Source organism: Pyxicephalus adspersus, chromosome 10 (assembly GCF_032062135.1).
Source record: "Pyxicephalus adspersus chromosome 10, UCB_Pads_2.0, whole genome shotgun sequence".
NCBI classification, from domain to species: domain Eukaryota; kingdom Metazoa; phylum Chordata; class Amphibia; order Anura; family Pyxicephalidae; genus Pyxicephalus; species Pyxicephalus adspersus.
The window spans coordinates 4,031,608-4,052,093 of NC_092867.1; the positions used below are offsets into that span (position 1 = coordinate 4,031,608).

The 20,486-nt window shown below is 41.7% G+C and overlaps 1 protein-coding gene across 1 annotated transcript; it reads right to left on the bottom strand.

Moving 5' to 3' along the window:
* Nucleotides 1–513: 513 nt before the first annotated feature.
* ZDHHC6 (zDHHC palmitoyltransferase 6) lies at nucleotides 514–18,964 on the bottom strand. The gene is made up of 11 exons (XM_072425158.1): nucleotides 18,853–18,964; nucleotides 16,415–16,779; nucleotides 13,818–13,909; nucleotides 13,169–13,328; nucleotides 11,971–12,132; nucleotides 10,824–10,877; nucleotides 7,961–8,128; nucleotides 7,134–7,175; nucleotides 6,906–7,051; nucleotides 5,573–5,619; nucleotides 514–4,875 (listed from the first exon to the last, which is right to left on the bottom strand). Exons 2-11 carry the CDS (start codon nucleotides 16,679–16,681, stop codon nucleotides 4,775–4,777), a joined length of 1,239 nt encoding a protein of 412 aa, XP_072281259.1. The 5' UTR covers nucleotides 16,682–16,779; nucleotides 18,853–18,964; the 3' UTR covers nucleotides 514–4,774.
* Nucleotides 18,965–20,486: the final 1,522 nt, after the last annotated feature.

Consider the following 20,486-nt stretch of genomic DNA (forward strand, 5'->3'; position numbering starts at 1 on the left):
TCAAATGTATGTATTTACACTGCCTATAGGCGAAGAAAAACAAAAATAAACATTTATTGATTAAAGAAGACTTTCTACTAAAACAAAAGTTTTTCTTGCACTCTAACAAAATGAATTACCTTTCCTGGATTACTGGGCCAGATGTCACCATCCTCCTGGGCAGAGCCCCGTGGACTGCAGAGCAGATGAGATGACACTTCAGTCCATTCTTGCAAGATTTATTCTGCTCGGCATGCCACAGGAATTTTCCTGACAGGGTGGTGACATTATCCTGGCTTGGGCACAGCAGGCATTGAAAGTTGGCCATGGGTAGAATTTGAACTTTGGGCGGCTGGCCTGCCGGGCGCCTGTCATTGGGCGGCTGGCCTGCCGAGCGCCTGTCATTGGGCGGCTGGCACTGAGCACTCAATGACAGGGGCTCCACTGGGTTCGGTATTGATTGCTCTATAATAAACCACACACATGAATCCATAAAAAAAAAAAAAAAAAAAAAACACACACACACATTGCAACTTAATAAAACTTCTACTTTTTATTACCAACAGACATACTTTACATTTGTAAAAAGATTTTGCCCAAACTGGACAAATAAAAAGAAAAAAAAATAAGGGGTACGGATCAGAGAACAGGCAGATACAGCAATAAGAAGACACAATAATACAACAAATTTCAAGGATATTTGGTATAAAAATGAGAACAAAATGCTCTAATCGGCGACACATTATAACATAAGAGTGTGCACCAGTTTCTTTTAAGATGATTCATGGGAGGCTTGCTGATTGAATGTCTTGTGATCTCAATTAAAGGATCAGTCTATGGAAAACAGTTCAGTTTTGAGCAGGACCTTGGTTTGAATCATCTATAATCCCTTAAACTGGCTGTACACTGAAGGTTTCATAGACAAAAATAAGTCTTCAGCCTGCAGATGTCACTATAGCCTGTGGGTTGCAGCGGTTGCTTGTTTAATACTGTAATTGTCAGATACAATTATTGTATATATATAAAAAAAAAAAGTGCTGTACACATTGAAAAATAGAAGCACACACAGAAGCGTACATGCAAGGCAGAATAAAATGCCAAATAAAGGTGTGGACACTAGATACAGCGGCATACATGGATTCAACCCCTAGACTAAGCTCAGTGCTAAGAATGACCAAAGATAAATACAAGTGCTGCAAAGGAAAAGCAAGGGAAGAAAATTGGCAAGTGATTCAACCCACAGGGTACTACTCAAAACTAATTAACACTGGCTGTACAGAGTCTTTTGAGTACCGTGTAATATTATTTATTAGGCAGGCAGCTGATTTGTACTTTTGCAGTCACCACACCCTCTGCTACATCATATAACTGACTATAAGGCATGGGTACAAAAGAGGGCGCTATAGTCCCTGCATTGTAAACAGGTCAATGGACATAGAACTGCTGAGATGATGAAAGACACACAAAATCTATACAGCACAGGGAAATGAGGGGGGGTTGCGTTACAATAAGGGAGACCCAAATTAGTCATACAAGGCAAAGTTGCAGCATCACATTCCCTCCAGAGAAGGTTAGGAGGTCTCTATGCAGTGGTAGATATTAAGGCCTGTCCTGTATGACCACCCTAGGATACGCATGGTGGACAAATGACAGCTTCCCTTTACGTTCAACCCAAGTGCCATCTTCAGGTGTCAACACTTTGGGTTATGTTGGATGCAAACATATCCCGCTGTGTTCCCCCTTTTACACGACTAGATGAGAAATCCATCCAATGAAGGTAGCAGTAAATTAGTTGCAAGGATTTGCACATCACCACCATTAGGACACAGCTTCAATGTGTAGCTCAGCCCTGGAGATGTTGCCAGATAGCTAAAACTCTGCTGTATGCCGATCAGGTCCACCAATCGTACTTATGCTGCTCCTACAGGAACCATTCAGGGCATTAGCTCATTGGCAGCAAATGGCCTGATATAGTGTCAACTGCCCGCTCAATGGCAAACAGTGTGGAAGCACACTCAAGATTTCGCGGAAGTCAGAAGCCACCTGTACACTCTTCAAGTAGCAGTACCTGAATGTCATCTACCCTTGAGTACCCCGGATCCCTTTTTCCTTTCAAGGAAACTTTGTTCATACTATGATGTAACCTGTATGGTCACCAAATATTGAGATTCTCAACAAATCCCCTGATAGGCTACAGGGCGTAACGCATGGGGACATTTACACTTATCTAATCTCATCACTATCTGTTTATAACAATTGAGGATCTAACATGGTATAGTTTATTGCTCCACTACCTCATGGATTTTTAATGGGAATGACCACTTGCAACTATTGATTGATTTTGTTGTATGAATCACTTGAACACTAATATAAGTATTGTAATTCTTGCCTGAAAAACTTCAGCTTCCTCACTGTTCTTCCTTTGGAAAAATTGTGTACATTTCCCAGAAGTCAACTCTTAAGACTATACAATTCATCAGCTTTATGAGGCTTTTGCATCTGTAAAGACTTGCATGGGAATGCAAAACCCATCAAAGGCAAACAAAGGTATGTTGACACAGGTCCTGCTCCACACAGAAAACGCTGTGTGGATAGAAAATGGTGCATAATCATTCTGATTGGTGCAAAAAATGTGACAGGGCAGTTGCAGGATCACAGTAAGCTGTGTCAATTTAAACTACAGACAGATGTGTTTGTCTGAATACATGAGATGGCAGTATAAAAGGTAGGTTATAAAATCGGACTGATACTGCAGCTAGTGAAGATTTGGTACAACCCTGGTATTCTTGTAGTGGTTGGATAACTTTTTATAGTGCAGAAACCTAAAAATCACAAGATTCACAAATGTTGAAAAAGAAAGTCTGGTGTAGTTCTGGCTCAGCAGATATTCTTCTGAACGGTGTTATTTACTTGGCTGTACTGCTCGGTCTTTGGCTTAAATGTCAGTACATCCAGGTATGAAAATGTGTGCAGTAGATGTTTTTTTTTTTTACGTTTCTACCCTTTTGCCGAACACCCTTCAGCCACCAGTAACCTTTGACTCCAGCCCTACCAATGACCCCAGTATGGTCATGTTTATATATGTACGTCCATATAGCCCCGACATAATAAGCAGCGCATTGCAAAGTCCATAGCCATGTCACTAGCAAAGGGGCTCACAATCTAAATCCTTACCATGTGTCCCTGTGACAACTGCGTCTATATGTAACCTCCTACAAGCTCCTGAATAATAATGGCCATTCTTTCATTGAATTCAGGGTTACTGGTGGATTAACAAGTTCCTGATGTCCATAGCGAAATAGGTTACCTATGTAACAACAAATAAAAGTTTATTATACATAACTAATTAAAACAAATGTCTATCCCATGTTTATTCATAGTCAAAATAGCAGGATAACCATTAGGGAATTCATAAAAGGTTTGCTGTACAGGAGACCTGGTGAGCAGAATTATAACAGAACCAACTAGAAATAGGAAGATACAAATGAATATCCCATCAAAAGATAAATGAGCCATTTTTGCTGCAATCCGGGGTTTAATCCAATATTGCAGTATTTGTTACTAGATATCCTTAGACTGAAGGGCAGCATTATTCAATCTGCTTCCTAAGTTTAGGTCATGGACACACACTAGCACGTGATTTGATAGTGAAAGGAAAAGCGGCACATTGGTAAACTGATGGCTGCTTTTGCCATTTCCTCCTCTCACACGTCAGACCTGCTGCATAGGAAGTATAGGAGAAGCTGAAACCAGATCAAATTCAGTACTTACACTGCTTGCATTTACAAAAATACATTTAATGATTAATAAATCACAGAGCTGCATAATGTGTATATTTTATCACCTGGAGTTCAACTTTAATTTTCATTTAATTTGATAAAGAAAAGGCTGATTGCAGTATCGTTCCAACATGAAAGGTAGCCAGTTGTGGGTCAGAAAAAACACCAAAAGGCCCCAGATTTGTGATCACCGGACCATCACATCTACCTAAAGGGACAAAAGTATACAGACCCTCCCTCTAAATAACCAGATGGGTCAGTGAATTATTACTACAGTATTCACAACACATTTTGGAAAAGTATGCTCTTCTGATAAAACAAGGAAAGTCTCTTTTCTGTTCTTCTACGAAGTCAGTTCTATAAAGACAATGTCTCCGATTTATTAAAACTCTCCAAGGCTGGAGAGAATACACTTTTATCATTAAAGCTGGGTGATCCAGCACACCTCGAATGGATCCGATCCAAAATTGAAAACATTTGCCAAGACTAAATGACTTAAGAAAACTATTAAAGGTTTGCTGGATCACCCAGCTTCACTGATGAAAGTGTATCCTCTCCAGCCTTGGAGCGCTTTAATAAGTCAGGCCAATGGTGTCACCAGGTTTGCATGGAGGACCTAGATTGTCCTGCACAGATCCCTGACCCCCATTGTGAGGCAATTTCAGTACCTACTCACAAAATCCTACAGACATACTCCAATATCCTTAGGAAAGTCCTTACAGAAGAAAGAAAAATGGAGTCTGCTGTAGTGGTAGAAAAAGGGGAATTGTGGCAGTGCCAAATTAATCATAGTCATAGTTTTGGAATGGGATGTCCATCATATAGGTGTAATGGTTAGGAGTCCACAAACTTTTCACCATATAATGTATCTCTCTACAGAGAGTCAGATCTAATCACCTTTCAGTATACATTTGTGAATCCTGTTGACAGCTTTTTTGTTTTTTTCACTTGTATTTACTGACTTCTTAATACCAAATAAATGGTGGAGATGAGTCAAACATGGGTGTCTGGTGGGGCTATCTGGTTTTCTTCTCGTCGTCTGACTGGTCTGATCCCGTATCAGAAACATGTTTTACCACGCATCTTCTGGGGAACCAGCCCCGAACCCTGAGTCCATCTTAAAAAAACAAAATAATTTATTAAAATAAATTCTGAACATAAAAAAACTAAACAAAAAACAACTTAGTCTTAATGTAAGTTCTTTAAATAAACACCTACAATATCTTTAGGTTTAATCCGCATTTCTGACACCAGAAATCAGGCAAAGAGTGAGAAGGCTCAAACAGGGAGCCAAGTTATCTATTAAAAGAGGGTGCAAGGGACTCAAACAGCTTAAATGGACTTTAGGTCTTTAAATACTCCCCCTTAAAACACGATAGGTTGCACTTTAAGGCAGCGGTTGGCTTTCACGAGAGAATTTTGGTGGTCTGTGGCTCTGTTCCCCGTACAGACACAACCCGGCCACTCTCCAATCGCAGGCTCAGACCTGCTTGGTCTTGCACGGTTCTGGGGGAAATTTCTACCCTCTTGAGTGACACACAGCTCCCCGTGGATGCGTGGTCTGGATTCCGTAGATTTAGTGGGGTCCAAAAGGTTGATGACCACTGCTGTAAAGTGTGGTAAGAGAGAGCAGCAAGATCTTTGGAGAGGGATAGGTAGCGTTTCTCTCTCCTAAACACCTAAAGTTCGGACAGTAAAATGGTAACCTGAATTATTAGTCCTGATTGGAAGATGGTGACCACAGTAAACATGTGAAACACCTAATCAAACCCCCAACTGCTTTATTGGTTTTACATTGATAAAAATTATCATACCTGAAGGACCATCACCTTCAAAGATTTTGTCTCCGTACATCCAGTGCCTGTGAAAACACAAGATTTAATTAACATAAAGCTAAGCACTATGATAGGTCAGCCATGACTACAAACATTTTTTTAAAGCAAATTTTACATTTGGGAATCCTAATACTTCCTCTTTATAAGGTAACAACACTGATCTCCTTAGTGAAGTAGTAGAGTAAAATCCTAAAGAAGACATATCATCTAAGGACTGGTAAGCTGCAATACTGTACACATTTATGTTCCTAGGATTAGGTACATACATTTACAGCATCATTTAACACTGGTATATGTTTGGGTGGTATGTCGCTTTAAAAAGGTATACCTGTTGGACTACATTGCTTTGCTTCTCATAATCCAAATACTGTTTCAATTAACTTTTATATCAAACTGAATCCACACTAAAACCTAGTGATCCTGCAATGTCCTATTACTTCTTCCAGGTTTCTGGCCATGCTAAACATTGATGTGGATTTGCCTTAGCAAGTCAGTGTGCAACCCTTTCATTTCTATATGTATGGTATTCAGTCTGACTGATATGTCCTGCCCAGCTTTACATCACTGGGAGGATTCCTCATTTCTAAGAATCCCCCCTCCATCCCTGACCATGCAATAGAGACATCTATACAGTGCTTTTGTGGTCACATGACAGCTTATTTTAGGGTATCAGGCAGTAATTTTCATCCTAAAAGGTATTTTTTTCTTATATACAGAAGTGCATTTCATGTGATGGCTTGTAAATAGCAGATTTTACATAAGAATTTTAATAATAATAATAAACATTTATTATTTATATAGCTCCAACACATTACAAAGCGCTGTATATTAAATAAAGGTTTCAAATGACAGACAGATACAGACAGTGACACAGGAGGAGAGGACCCTGTCCCGAAGAGCGTAAGGGTAAAGTATCACACAATTGGAAGGGGGAATAGAGAATGGTGGGAAGTAGTGAGGGATTAGGGGATAGAAGAAGACGAAGCTTTGGGTTTTGAAGGCTCTTTTAAATGTGCAAAAAGTAGGAGCAAGCCGAATAGGACGAGGAGGCCATTCCAGAGAGTTGGGGCAGCTTTAGAAAAGTCTTGGAGGTCATTGGAGGAGCGAAGAGAGACGCTATGGGGGGGATTTGTCTATCAGACCAGAAAAGTAAGTGGGACAAGGGGCTGGGACCTATGGGGGGATTTGTGTATCAGGTAGGTAGGTGGGGCAAGAGCTGTAGAGGGATTTAAAGGCAAAGCACAGGAGTAAGAAGGTAATTCTAAGGTGAAATGGAAGCCATTAAGTACTGGTTAAAAGGATCAGGACATACTTCAAGCCTCGGGTGGCCAAGACGAGCTCCCCTTTCTTCAGCTTCATCCGTGGCTCCTCAGTGCAGGGGGTGGTGAAGAAGGCTCTAATCCCTTTGGTTATAGGGCAGCATGCGCCGCTGTAATCCTCCACAGCTCTGTATTGTACCTGAAGGAAGAGCAGATAGTCACATAGATTACAGAATTAATAATAAAGTAATACTGCAATTATAATCAGCTATAATACTCACACTGCGTACTCTCTTATCAGCTTTTTGTTTGAGCTGCTCCACCTAGAAAAAGAGAGACAGCAAAAGGTCACTTCATATAAAGAGAAGAACAAAATCCTGATGAGATGGTTCACTATGCGCATTGCATTTATGTTGTATTTGAGTGTGAAGTTTAATCTGCTAATATTTTACCTTCCCTGGTTCCTCTCTACTCCCTCATTAAACTTTTATCAAATAATGATATAAAACGTTTTTTTCATTACATATTTTAAATACACCAACTATCACTGCACCGCAGGCAGATCATAGATGTTGGAAGGGGCCCTTAGTAACTCCCTAATAAAAGGTATAGCCCCCTCTCCTGGACTGTATTTTTTTTCCTTTTTTTGCACCTACAAGTCTATTTATAGATTTATGTATTGTATATAAGCTACTATCATGGGCAGGCTTTACAGAACCATTTCATACGTTTCTGCACCAGAAAAGCTACACATCCTAAAGTCACACACTATTATTATACATTTATATAGCAATAACATATACTGCTGACACTTTATCGTCCCCCCCACAGTCACACACTATTTTTATACATTTATATAGCTCTGACATATACCGCAGTGCTGTAAAGAGATCACTGACCCAGTCCAATCAGTCTCTGTATAGAGGAGCTGACACTCTAATGTCCCCCCATAGTGGCTTACAATGCCTTTATACAGAAAGAGGTTTTTTGAAGTTAAAGGACAAACAGAATCTGAATGGGATAAGTCAGTCTGGTATCCTGCTATGGATGTGGAACAACCTTTTATGTAGACATTTACAGCTTGCACCATCCACAACTGACACCTTACCGTTAAATCATATGGACGACAGCCTTCCCGTAGCGTCCATTCTATGCCGTCCCCCGCTGGAGAGCCAGACCAGTTGAAGACCTGGCGGAAATTCAGCCAGCGGCTGCCCAGGTCATAAGGGAAAAAAAAGGTCTCTCCGGTCTGGTAATACTGAATTCTGTCCTTAGCCTGTGCAAAGAAACAATGTGATCAAAACCTTTTCAAATGCGTATTTGTTTGAGAGCTACAAACTGCACCGAAACCAACACTGTAGTACTTTAGTATTCTCCATTTATTATGGCTCAGTCATAAATCAAAACGACGTTTAGCAATTCAAATGTGGCAACACCAGCAGGGCACCTGGTACTCATAGGAAGCAGAGTAGTCTAACAATATCAGTCTAGCAGTCTAGCAGTATCAGTCTTTCATTCAAACACGAAGCTGCCTCAAGCTGCTTTCAGCCCCAATCCTTACTTCCAGACCAAAACAATGTCTTGCTCCTGACACCCCCAGACATATGTGTCTAGTCAGTCTGAAAACCCGGCCAAATAATAAAATATTTTTTCCAAATTTTGCACTTTTTTATAGATTGAAATCAGCTAAATAATCTTTAAGGTGAGAAGAGCATGGAGGAGCTCATTAGGGCTAATTAGACTAAAGTAAGTTTTAAAAAAGGTTGTTTTTCAGGTTGTTTTTATTGACATCATATATAGACTGAAGATCACCCCTCTTTCTGATCTACAAAATACGTTGCATCTTTCCTTAACCTCCCAGGCAATATAAATATTTTTAAATGGTGGTACAATTTAAAACACTTTTAAATTTTAAATAAACTTTTAAGTATTTTAAATTTCCCGCCATCCAGCCTTGGCATCTGCATCCCCTGGTCCTGAATCCCCAATGTTTACACGACGGGGACGCAGATGCCGGCTGGACATCGCCAGTTTTTACAGATGACTGGTCATCGCCCGGGGAAGAAGATGCCGGGCATCGCTGGAGAATGCCGAGGGCACAGCTTACCAGGTAAGCTTTTTAAACTCCCTGGCAACTCCACCCAGAGTGTGACTCGGGGTTAGCGCTTTCGGTACTGGAAATTAACCCCCCGAGCCATACTCGGTAGTAACGCCAGGGAGGGTAAAAAAACCTTATCAAAATGTTAGCACTACATGGGGCATGCATTAAACAGGGCTGAACTAAACTCCTTTCCATAATCTCACTGGTGGTAAAAAAAACAATCTTACATAAATGAATAGGTCCGGAGCCACCCACTTATAGGCTGGGTACACACTTGCAATAATTGTCTTTGGAAAGGATCCTTTCCAACAACAAAAGATTGCATGATGTATGAAGGTGCGTTGTACATACAGCATCCTTTTGCTCTATGGAGGGGGGGTGTGGAGCCGCATCCTGCTGTGCTCTTCCCCCTTCACTCTCATTATGATCGTTCCTCATCCGTGGATCCGCCAGGACGGTCATCGGAATGACGGACGAGCGCTGCACACACACCAGATTCTTGTCCGATATCAGCCCTTAAGGAGAATCATCTGATGTGTGTACCTAGCCTTAGTCTGTTCAAAGAGAAATTGAGATTTGTTTTTCAGATGGATTGGATGAAGCATCACTAAACAAGGAAATACGGTTTAAAGGATTCTTTGAGGTTTGGGAATCCTTTATTGCAATATTACCAACAGACACCAGAAAACGTGTTTCTTCCATTTAAACTGTAAGTGATCTTTAACTTGCTTACGGTCTTGGTAAGTCAATTGTCTCTGTTATTTCAAAATATATATCTCTTATATATATATCTCTATATGTTCTTTCCTAGATAAATCACTTTTCTATCGCAATACTCCTGATGAAGCAGACCAGTTCTGCGCAACGTGTCGAGTGTTCTCCCAACCTATTTGCAGGTGTTTCAGAGACAATACAATTTGGATTATTAAACTGTATAGTAGCAGTGCTATGTCTTTGAAGCTCTTTTTATTTTATGTTTATTCTTGTATCTTTTTGTCTTTTAACAAAAGATTATCTTAAAATGTTTCAATAAATGGTATATTAATCATTTGTTGTGATTCTATAGTACCTTTAAATTCCGGCTGTTCATCCCTGTATCTACAATTGAGACTATGGTTAATTTTTTAAACATATTTCTTCCTCATTTGAACACACCACATGGTACACATACCGTCTGTTAAAGAATGATCTGCCGATAATCACTTACACTGTATAATTGTGACCCCCACATGTTACATATAAGGGGAATGTGTATGTATACCAAGACTGACCTTGTGAATATGATAAAACATGATAAAATTGATTCAGTATGTCTCTGTTTGATTAAGAACATATGTGTATGGTTTAAATATTACTGTATGGTCAATTGTTGTTTTCTGAAAAAGTTACGGTTGTAAATTGTTGTAATCTTTGCTTTTTTACAAAAATAAAAATATAGAAAAAAAAATAAAAGCTATCAGACACTATTTTTTATAGCAGCAGCTTTCAAATCTCCTTTATATATTTACACAGCAACTCCAAGCTATTTTAATGGATAAGAATTTTTGGGAAATAACAGGAAATAGAGGGCTAAAGGACAGGGCACATAAATGGTTAAAGTACAAAAAATGTATTTTCTAATGCAAGCTTTATATATGGGAAAAATTAAATTTTCTTTTAATGATCTAGATCAAACTGCAAGCTTCCATACAGCAGAGGTCTCTATCAGTCAAGGGCACATTCTGCATAATGGAAAGCAGAACTACTTTTTAAACAATCAGTAGAAATATTATTAAACTGTTTTTTTTAGGTCTCCAAGCATTAGAGAGGGAGAGGAGAGCCACTTATTAAAAGTTTACAGAGGTGTAACACCAACAACAGACACACGTACCTTCTCTTCTATCCACGCTTCAATGGAGGTTTTATTACGGAGAATCACTTTCATCTTAAACAGATGAGAAATAATAGATCAGAATGGCTGGGTGCACAGTGTGCATTACAATTTACTGTTCATTAGAGCGCAAAAATGTGTTTTGACGGCCGGTCGGTCAGCCGGGCACACAATGCCCACCCAGCGAGAGCCTGATGCATACGGGTGGAAGTGCGGCTTTGTGCGCGGTGCATACAATCTTCTCAGCATGGTGGCTGCCTTTTTTTTATTATGTAAGAGCCGAGTGGGGGAAAAAAAGCAGTTGTAAGAAAATAAAACCTGTAATTACCTGATGGAGCTGGTCATAAACCAGCGCTGGGAATAATGGCCATGTAATTCAATCTAATGACATGTTTTTCTTTGCTATTGTGTGATATGTTTAAAGAGCAACAAAGTGACTGATACCCCAGCTGCATATTCTTGTGTTCCTGCCTAATGGCCAACCTCAAACTGTCTGCTGATCCGAACCCAAAATATATACAAACTTACTAGTCCTTACATATGGTGGCTGCGTTAGTCTTGTTTACTAACATTTTCTGTTCTATAGGAATGCTGCAGACTCATCCATCCTTCCTATCACTTCTCTCTTGCTGCCTCTCTCTGTAGTTCTCTACACTGGCTCCCATTTAACCTTAGAATCAAATTCATCTCCTGAGCTTTGCCTTTAAATCCTTCCACAGTTCTTGTCCCACTTACCTTTCTGGCCTGATAAGCCCCCCCCCCAGCCGCTCTCTTCGCTCCTCAAATTACCTACTAATGACTTCTTCACTCATAACCTCAACACAGGAACGGCTCCAAGGCTTTTCTAGAGCTGCCCTGACTCTCTGGAATGGTCTTCCTTGTCCTATTCTGCTTGCTCCTACTTTCTGCTTATTTAACAGAGCTCTCAAAACCCAACGCTTCTGCCTCACCTACCAGTCTTCTACTGTCTCCTAAACCCTCACTACTTCCCACCATTCCATATCTCCCCTCCTATTGTGTGATACTTCTCCCACCTCCTTAGTTGTAAGCTCTTCTGAGCAGTGCCGTCTCCTCCTCCTGTGACATTATTTGTTGTGGTCATTTGCAACCCCTATTTATTGTACAGCATGGGATCCCCAGAACCTACCTGAATACAGAAAAGCATCCCAACCGCAATGGTCGTACCGAGCGCCAGTCCTAAGGCGAAAAGTGTCACAGCAAAAGCAGAAATACCAAAAGGTATGATGGGAGCCGGCTCCCGCCAAGAAACACTCATGTCAATTTTTACAGAGTTCCATCCGAAAGATATCTGGAAAAACAAAAAGAGAGGTTAAAGGTCAAGAATTAAAACTGTTAATAATCTTACAAGGATATCAAAATCAGAACTGCAAGTACACAAAGGTAATACATAGGAACTGTATCATCTGCCAAAGGATTTGTAATTCTTTCTATTCCGTCCTGAGATTTGCACAACACAGCCTGGTCTAGCACAGGTAGATCTAAGGCTGCCTACATACATGCAATAATTGGCGTTGGAAAGGATATTTCACAATCCTTTTCAATGACAAAAGACTGCACGATGCATGAACAAGTGCTGTACAAGCAGCATAATTCTGCATTATGGCGAAGGGAGGGTGGAGAATGACGGAGCTGCACCCCGCTGCTCTATCTCCCCTTCACTTCTATTAAGATTATTCATCGTCTGCGGATGCGCCAGGACGCTGTACACACACCAGATTCTTATGCCATATCAGCCCTGAGGCTATTATCGGACCAGAATCATCTGACGTGTGTATGTAGTCTAATTCTTCTCTGCAGCAATTCAAAAAAACAATTACAGTTTTCTTTCCATCCACAGGCAGTGATTGGTGGGCTGAGCTCTCTTGTTACTCTGCTTTTACAGCGAGGAGAGCTTGGAGACCAAAGATATGCTACAGGGGTGTTTGAGGACCAGGGATAAACCACAAGGATTGTTATTTGAGAATGTGTTACAGGGTTGATAGCAAACCAAATATATGTTACTAGGGTGTTGGACATTGGACACCAAGGAAAAGCTTTAGTAGTATTTGGTGGTTTGGGATATGCAACAGGGGCGCTTAGAGACTACTGCCATGCTGCAGTAGTGCTTGTACATCAGTGGAATGCTGCAGGGATGCTTATAGACCCAGGAAATGCTACAGATGTCCTTGGGGACCACGGCCATACTTTAGGGTGTTTGAAGACCAAAGAGATGTTACATAAACCTGATAGAGAGCACTGCTATTACAGCCCATTCAGAAACCTATGGTCCTATACTGTCCCTTTTACTGCCCCCATGTCTTAAATTCCTAATAGGTCAGTCTTACCCGGTTGTACAGCTGAGTGTACATAGTCATGATGAAGATGTAGGAAGCATGAATACAGCCCAAAGGGGCCAGGAGAAGAAATAGGGTGAACGATGAGTGATTGCGATGACCACAACAGTTATTGATCCAGGGACAATGATGATCCATCTTCATCACACACCTGTGATAAAAACATGACAAATGTAACAGCATAGCCTGCAAATTCAACTCAGTCTGACAACTGCCTTTGTAAGCTGGAATTCTGAACACAACTTTTTAGCATTCTCACATGCTACAAATTTATTGGTCAATCCCTGTCTGCGATCTGATGAAAAGAACAGACTAATTTTTGTGTTATTGGGGATTGGCAAAAGGAGATCGCCATCAACTGACAGAGGATACCAGCTGTGTATTAATGTGGTTTGGCTCTGAGCACTGGAGACAGCCTGGTTCCAAGAAATAAAAGCCCTTCAAACATTGTCCCTCCCCCAGCTTGTGATAGATGATGTGCTTCTGATTGGTTCCCTTGCTGCTTCTCCCTCTACCAATCCGGTACCAAATTCATTCACTTACACTATTTGCTTTCACAAAATACATTTAATGACTCTGGTGAATTAGTGTTTTTAACTGCCTGCTTTAAGGGGTCAAGCAACAAAATAAACCTGCATACCTGTTGCATTTTCGGCAGTGATGTGAGCGCGGTGCTTTGAATCCCTCACACACCTTGCAATACTGGAGAAAGTTGCAGTCCTGAGCTCTTTCCTTCAGACAGACAGTAAGACAGACAGACACTGTAAACTTTTTACCAAACATAATTGACAGAAAAGACGCACTTTTAACAAAATATTGACATTCTTTATATAGTCCAAATGGACCAGGTATTTTTTTATTTTAGTTTACAAGCATTGTAAATACGACTGAATGGGATTAATTGTGTAGCTAGCTGTCCATTAAATGGATCAGTAGGGGTTCACAAGCACATTAAAGTACAGATCTCAAGCATTGTGAACATTGGCTTTACAAAAAATTGTTCAGGGCCAAAATAAGTTTTTCCCTCACTGTTGGCCCATTCTGAACACTGAACTGTGCTGTAAGTTGCCTACAAAGGCCATCAGTGTTCAACCCAGAAATTTTTTTAAGCTGGGTGGGAAGAAATTGTAGGGGGTGGTGGCCCCTGTATTGTCACCCAACTCATCATTAGGCACTCAAAAAACAGCCGGGGGGTTTATGAAAAGTGCCAGGTAGTGCGCCCAGCTAAACGGGGGTGGGGGGGACACTGGCCATGAGGAGCTCCAAAGCACGTTCAAAAAAAGGTAGAGCACTCATCTATGTTCTTGCATGATGTGTTTGTTACAAAATCTGCTTGCACAGTTTGACAGAATAGATAACCGGACACAGAAATACACATAAAATATTCACCCCATAAAAATCACATTTAAAGTTATCTTGTTGTTTTGTTAAAATTAAACACAAAAAGAAGATCTTTATACTCACCCCGGTTTATTCCTCCAAATTATTTCTAGAGTGTCAGATACATGAGTGCCAGCCCTCTGCCTGTTGTAGGGGGCGAATGGATGGAACCACAGCATGCAATGGGCAGCCAGGCATTACCCAAACCAGGAAGTGTCAGATATAAAATACCATGGTTATGCAGGGGAATTAAAGGGGATGTAGATAAAAAAAGTTGTCTTTAGCAGTTTGCTTAATTTTAAGCAGAAACGCTCCTTCGAAAGATCTGCATTTTATTACCATTATGCTGGCTGCAATTCTGGACCTCTCTATCACAGACAGAGTGGTATTGGCCTGGGAAAGAATTGATTGGGTCGGAGGTTGGACCCGCATGTGTTAAAGCAAAGCAATACGTTCACTTTGATGCCACCCTCACCTTTCCTTCACTCGTTTTCTTTTTGGCGCTGCGTCTAAAGAAAGGAAACCCAGCCAGTATTCTCTCTAGAAATGTTTTTTAAACTGGGTAGGAAGAAGCTGTAGTCAGATCGCAGCCCTTGTATTGTGACCCAGTCACTGGGTGATTGATTAAAAGTGCTGGGTGGTGCATCTGGCTAAAAGGTGCTGGGGAGAACAGGTTAAAGTGAAAGTAAATTGAAAAAAAACAAAAAAAAAACAGAACAAAAAAAAAACTTGCTCACCTTTCATAGGTCCCGTAAACCCTTCGGAGGTTTCCTGGATCGGGTCCTGCGTCATCCTGGAATGCGCCTTTGTCCTGGTGCAGAGGAAGCATTGGGTGCCGCCATCCTCGTTCCTCTCCTTCCTATGTCACCTGATCTTGCACTGCGCAGGCGCAAAATCAGGTAACATAGATAATGGGCATGCCTGAGATCTGTATTTTTTTACCCTATTAAAGAAAAAGCTCTGCTCTCAAGCATGCCCAGAAAGAGCAGCCAGAAGCCTCCTGGGATCCATGACTTATGGATCCCCAGAGGCTCTTCACTCCAATTCCTGCTGTGGCAATCAAGACAGAAAGGGGGGGCTTTACCTCTTTTTGGTTATTAAAACACTCCCCCTTTTTTTAACCCCCTCCTCCCAAAAAAAGAAATGCTTCTGACATGAAAAAAGAATTAAAAGGGCAGAGTATAAAACATGTGTATGCGTTAGGGCTCTGAATATAAAGCAGAAAATTGGACATTCCCTCAAAACATTCCCTAGTGGGGAATCTTCCAGATTCATGTGTTTCAATAGAAGTTGATTCTCCAGAGATGATTCTCCAATAAGGAAAGTTTGAGGAAACGTCAGTTTACCGGCTTTGTAAATAGAGCCCTTTGAGTCTTAACTAATCAATCACCAGTATTCTACCTAGAATTGTATTTAAGATGGGTGGGAAGAAGCTGTAGGCGAATGGCTGTCCCTGTATTATGACCCCCCTTTTCAGTTACCACAAAAAAAGCCTGGCGGTCACTGAAAAGTGACAGGTGGTGTGCCCACCTAAAAAAGCCTGGGGAGAACACCGAATTACTGATGGGAAAAATGACCTGGTCAGTTGAGCATCAAATTAGCTCGGGTATACCTGACTGTAACTACTGTTCAGTTCAGCAGAAAGATGGAGCATGCAGGCTGCAGTGAAGTGCATTCCTGTCTTGCATGAGCAAAGCACAGGTTGACTTTAAAAACAATCAATGCAAATCCTAAATGCTTGGCTGTCACGCTGATCCTTTCCCTGTAATACACAGAGCTGGCCACACACACTTTTGTCCTTCCAGGATACTCTGATCCATCATTACATATAAGACAAAGAATATCTGCTATGCTTACCGGTTTCCATCCCAGAGGAACAAACCCAGGTCCAATGAACATTGCATTGAAATAATTGTACAGAATCATTACAGTCCAGTTAATAAGTGTTAAGAAGTTAAGACTTCCCCCTGGGGTCTCAAGGGGCCAGTACCACAGGATGGAGTCTAAGACGGCCACAATGGAGCAGATGATGATGACCCCCAAGGCGATGATGGGGCCCCAGTGACAGAGCCTCCGCAATTCCCGAAGGTTTTCAAAACTGACCAAAGAGTCCAGGGCAGCCATTTTTTTTCCTGGAAGGTGAATTTTATTGTAAGAACTGCGTGCTTTTTTCCAACGCGCTCAGGTGAATACTTTGGCCTTCCATACCTTCAGGATGACACCTGTAAAAGATAAATATAGTTACTAAGACAAAGCCAAATATCCTAAGAACAGCCTAGAGCTAACAAGTCATTGAATTGGATTTGTGGATAACTAAAACCTCATTAATTAACTTCCTTACTCATAACCACGTCACACGCACAACTCTTCCTTCTCCTATAAAAGTGCATTCAAAACCCAATGCTTCAACCTCATCTACCGGTATTCTTCTGTCTCCTAAACCCTCATTACTCTCCCACCATTCTATATCCCCCCCTCCTATTGTGTATTACTTCCCGCCTCTTAGGTCATTGGAAAAGCAAAGAGAGATGCTAGGGGGTATTTTTCTATCAGGACAGAAAGGTAGATGGGACAAGAACTGTGGAGGGATTTGTGTATCAGGTAGGTAAGTGGGACAAGAACAGGAGATTATATTGATATGGAAGCCAATGATGGCAGCAGAAGAGGAGAGGTGGGAAGGATAGATAAAAAAGCATTTATAAATATTTATGTACTGCGTGATTTAAAAAATCACCCTTTCTGGGGTAAAGGTGCGTGATGTAGTCATGTGATCAGGTGCAGGTGACTTAAAGCTTTCCACAATGAGCAAAGACATGTATGTCGGGTTTGGGGGAAAGCAGAAAGAAGACATTTGGATACACCCAGTTTATAGGACAGAATAATATATCACACCCATGTCAATACAGAACCTCTCCGCCCCTTCTACACATGCCTGAAATATTTCTTAGTGTCAGAATCTAACAAGATAAATTAGAAGTGATGGAATAGTCTGTATTTAAAATGTTTGCAGCAATCGCTGATGCAGATTTTCCGGTTCAGGGTTTATACTGCAGACAGAAGTATTGCTCTGTAAACACAGAACTCACCCAGTCCATGGCCTCTGATGGGGAACAGGGAAGTGGCTTTCACAATGTGTACAATATAAACAGAATGGCACTACTACAACAACCTGCTAGGACTCTACTAATATCACACAGGGGTCACCTCAGCATTAAAGTCATTTGTAGCTAACTAATGATCCTAAAAAAACCCTAATGCTTTATTACCCTCTCTATACCCATAACAGCCTTCCCATCTGTCTAATGCCCCATCACCCTAATAATACCCCCATCATCCTATTACCACAATAATACCCTTCCCATCTGTCTACTACCTCTATCATCCCATCACCCCAATAATACCCATCCCATCTAATACCTCTATCATCCCATCACCCCAATAATACCCATCCCATCTAATACCCCTATCATCCCATCACCCCAATATTACTCTTTATCAACCCATACACCCAATATTACCCTTCCTATCTGTCTAATACACCCATCTTCCCATAACCCTAATAACACCCCTATTACCCATCATCAAAACAAACATTCATGGCCTCAAGGGAGCCGTTTATAACTACCCCCTTCCCATTATGACCTCACCAATGTCCCCATAATAACCCTTCATGTCCCAAGAGACCCTTCGATAACAACCCCCCCAATAATGTCCCACCTTGCCTTGATTATGATCCTCCCCATATTGACCATTACCATTACTTCTTAGCCATATACCTCAAGTCCCATAATAACCCTCCATGCTTTAATAACATCCTTCCCCATCATCCTTCTATCCCCCTATGTACCCAGAAAAACCTCCCACCATAACCCTTCTGTGTCCCCAAAAAGAATCTTCATGACCTCAAGAGACCCCTCTATAACAACCCCACCTATCATGACCTCCCCTTGTCCACATAATGACCCAACTCATCATAACCTCCTATGTCACCAAGAGACCTCCTAATAACAACCCCCCCCCCATTATGACCTCCCCCATGTCCCCATAACCCACCCCATCATAACTCCTTCATGTCCTCATGAGACCCCTCAATAACACCCCCCACCCTCCATTTGAGCTGAACATACCCAGCACAGCCCCCATTCATTGAGCTGAACATACCCAGCACAGCCCCCATTCATTGAGCTGAACATACCCAGCACAGCCCCTATTCATTGAGCTGAACATACCCAGCACAGCCCCTATTCATTGACCTGAACATTCCCAACACAGCCACCATTCACAAATCCTCTCACCTCCTCTAACCTCCCAGCACAGAACCACCAGCTCCTTCTCCCGCTCACTTCCGGGTTGTGTCACCGCCAATAACTCCCTACCAGAAACAGAGAATTCATATCTTAGCTCCGCCCATCTACAAGTCTGTGGTGACATCACTATAGTACTGCTCTCGCCGCTGACACTCAGTCCCGCCCTCTTTGTGTGACGTCACGGCAAAAACACACGCCCACCTCTAGTGATGTCGTTTAAATAAAGACAATTACATTGTTTAGAAGTTTGAAGTTTCCCTTACACACACTTTGCACTTTATTCCTCTGTACCGAGCCGGTACAATTTCTTGGACAGTCGCGTTTCCCTGCGTAAGGCAAAAAAAAAAAAAGGTCACGTGACCCCGATATTTAGACGAGTCAGCTGAGCGCTAGGTGACTCCACCCTAAACTTTAATCGTGTCACATGACCACCCTAGGACCAGTCAGATCGGCCGCCGGTCGTCAAGCAAGTAGGTGTTGCTAAGGGCGCTGGGGAACCCTGCTCTGTGACGGACCTTCTTCGGAAGTGGTTGGACAGGAGACTTCCGGTTGTCACTCTAGTACCCTGAACTGTCCCGAGAATCATGTCTGCTGATTTCCAGGGATACGAGCAGGACTATGGGGTCCTTACCGCCGACATCACTAACCGTATTGGCAAGATTCCGAAACTATCCGGGGGTGAGTCAGGGGACTCTGATTAGGGGGGCAGAGGGGCTGATTAGTAGGGGCTCTGACTGGGAGCAGTGGAAAAGGAGAGGGACACTAACTAGGGGAGGGGGCATACTACAAGGGTAACACAGAAAGGGGTAACAACATAGGGAACTACATTTAGGAGACAGAGTGGGTTGTGGACTGTGGGTTGTATAATAACACTGATAACATGCTTTCTGTTGTTGTTGTAGAGGAGAAGAAGCAGATGGTGATCAATGTGGAGAAACAGCTGGACGAGGCTAAGGAGCTGGTACGTGTACTCTGCGTGTAACATGCATGTATCATATGTGTCACAGTGTCCAGGAAATCACAGATCTCTCACACCAGATGAGCCGATACAACTGTGCAAGACTGGAGGTCTGCAGATTTTAGGAAAGGGAGGCCAGGAAGGAGTTAAGGAGCTGCTGAGAGGTCGTTATCTGTAGGGGATTTACTTGTAGCTGTATAAATCATACAGGCAATGGAACAATTTTCATATATACATATATAGTGATTCCACAAATCAAAAAAACAAACTTTATAGAGCCTAGACATTCATGGTTACATAGTAGGTTCGGTTGAAAAAGACTTAAGTCCATTAAGTTCAACCACTAGGGAAGTAAACATATCCCAGATATAAAACCCTATAAGACATAGTTGGTCCAGAGGAAGGCAAAAACACCTGGTACAATTTGTTTCAACAGGGGAAAAAAAATTCCTTCCTGGATCAGCAGTCTCTGTTATCTTTAAAGCTCTAATCCCCAGTTATATTCTGTGCTTCTAGAAATCATCCAGCTTTTTCTTAACACAATCTATAGTAGTTGCTGAAACTACTTCCTGAGGGAGCCGATTCAATATTACTAGCTTTAGATATTGCAGCTTGGCATTGCATGCTGTTATTAAGTCTATGATCTACCAGAACCCCCAGATCC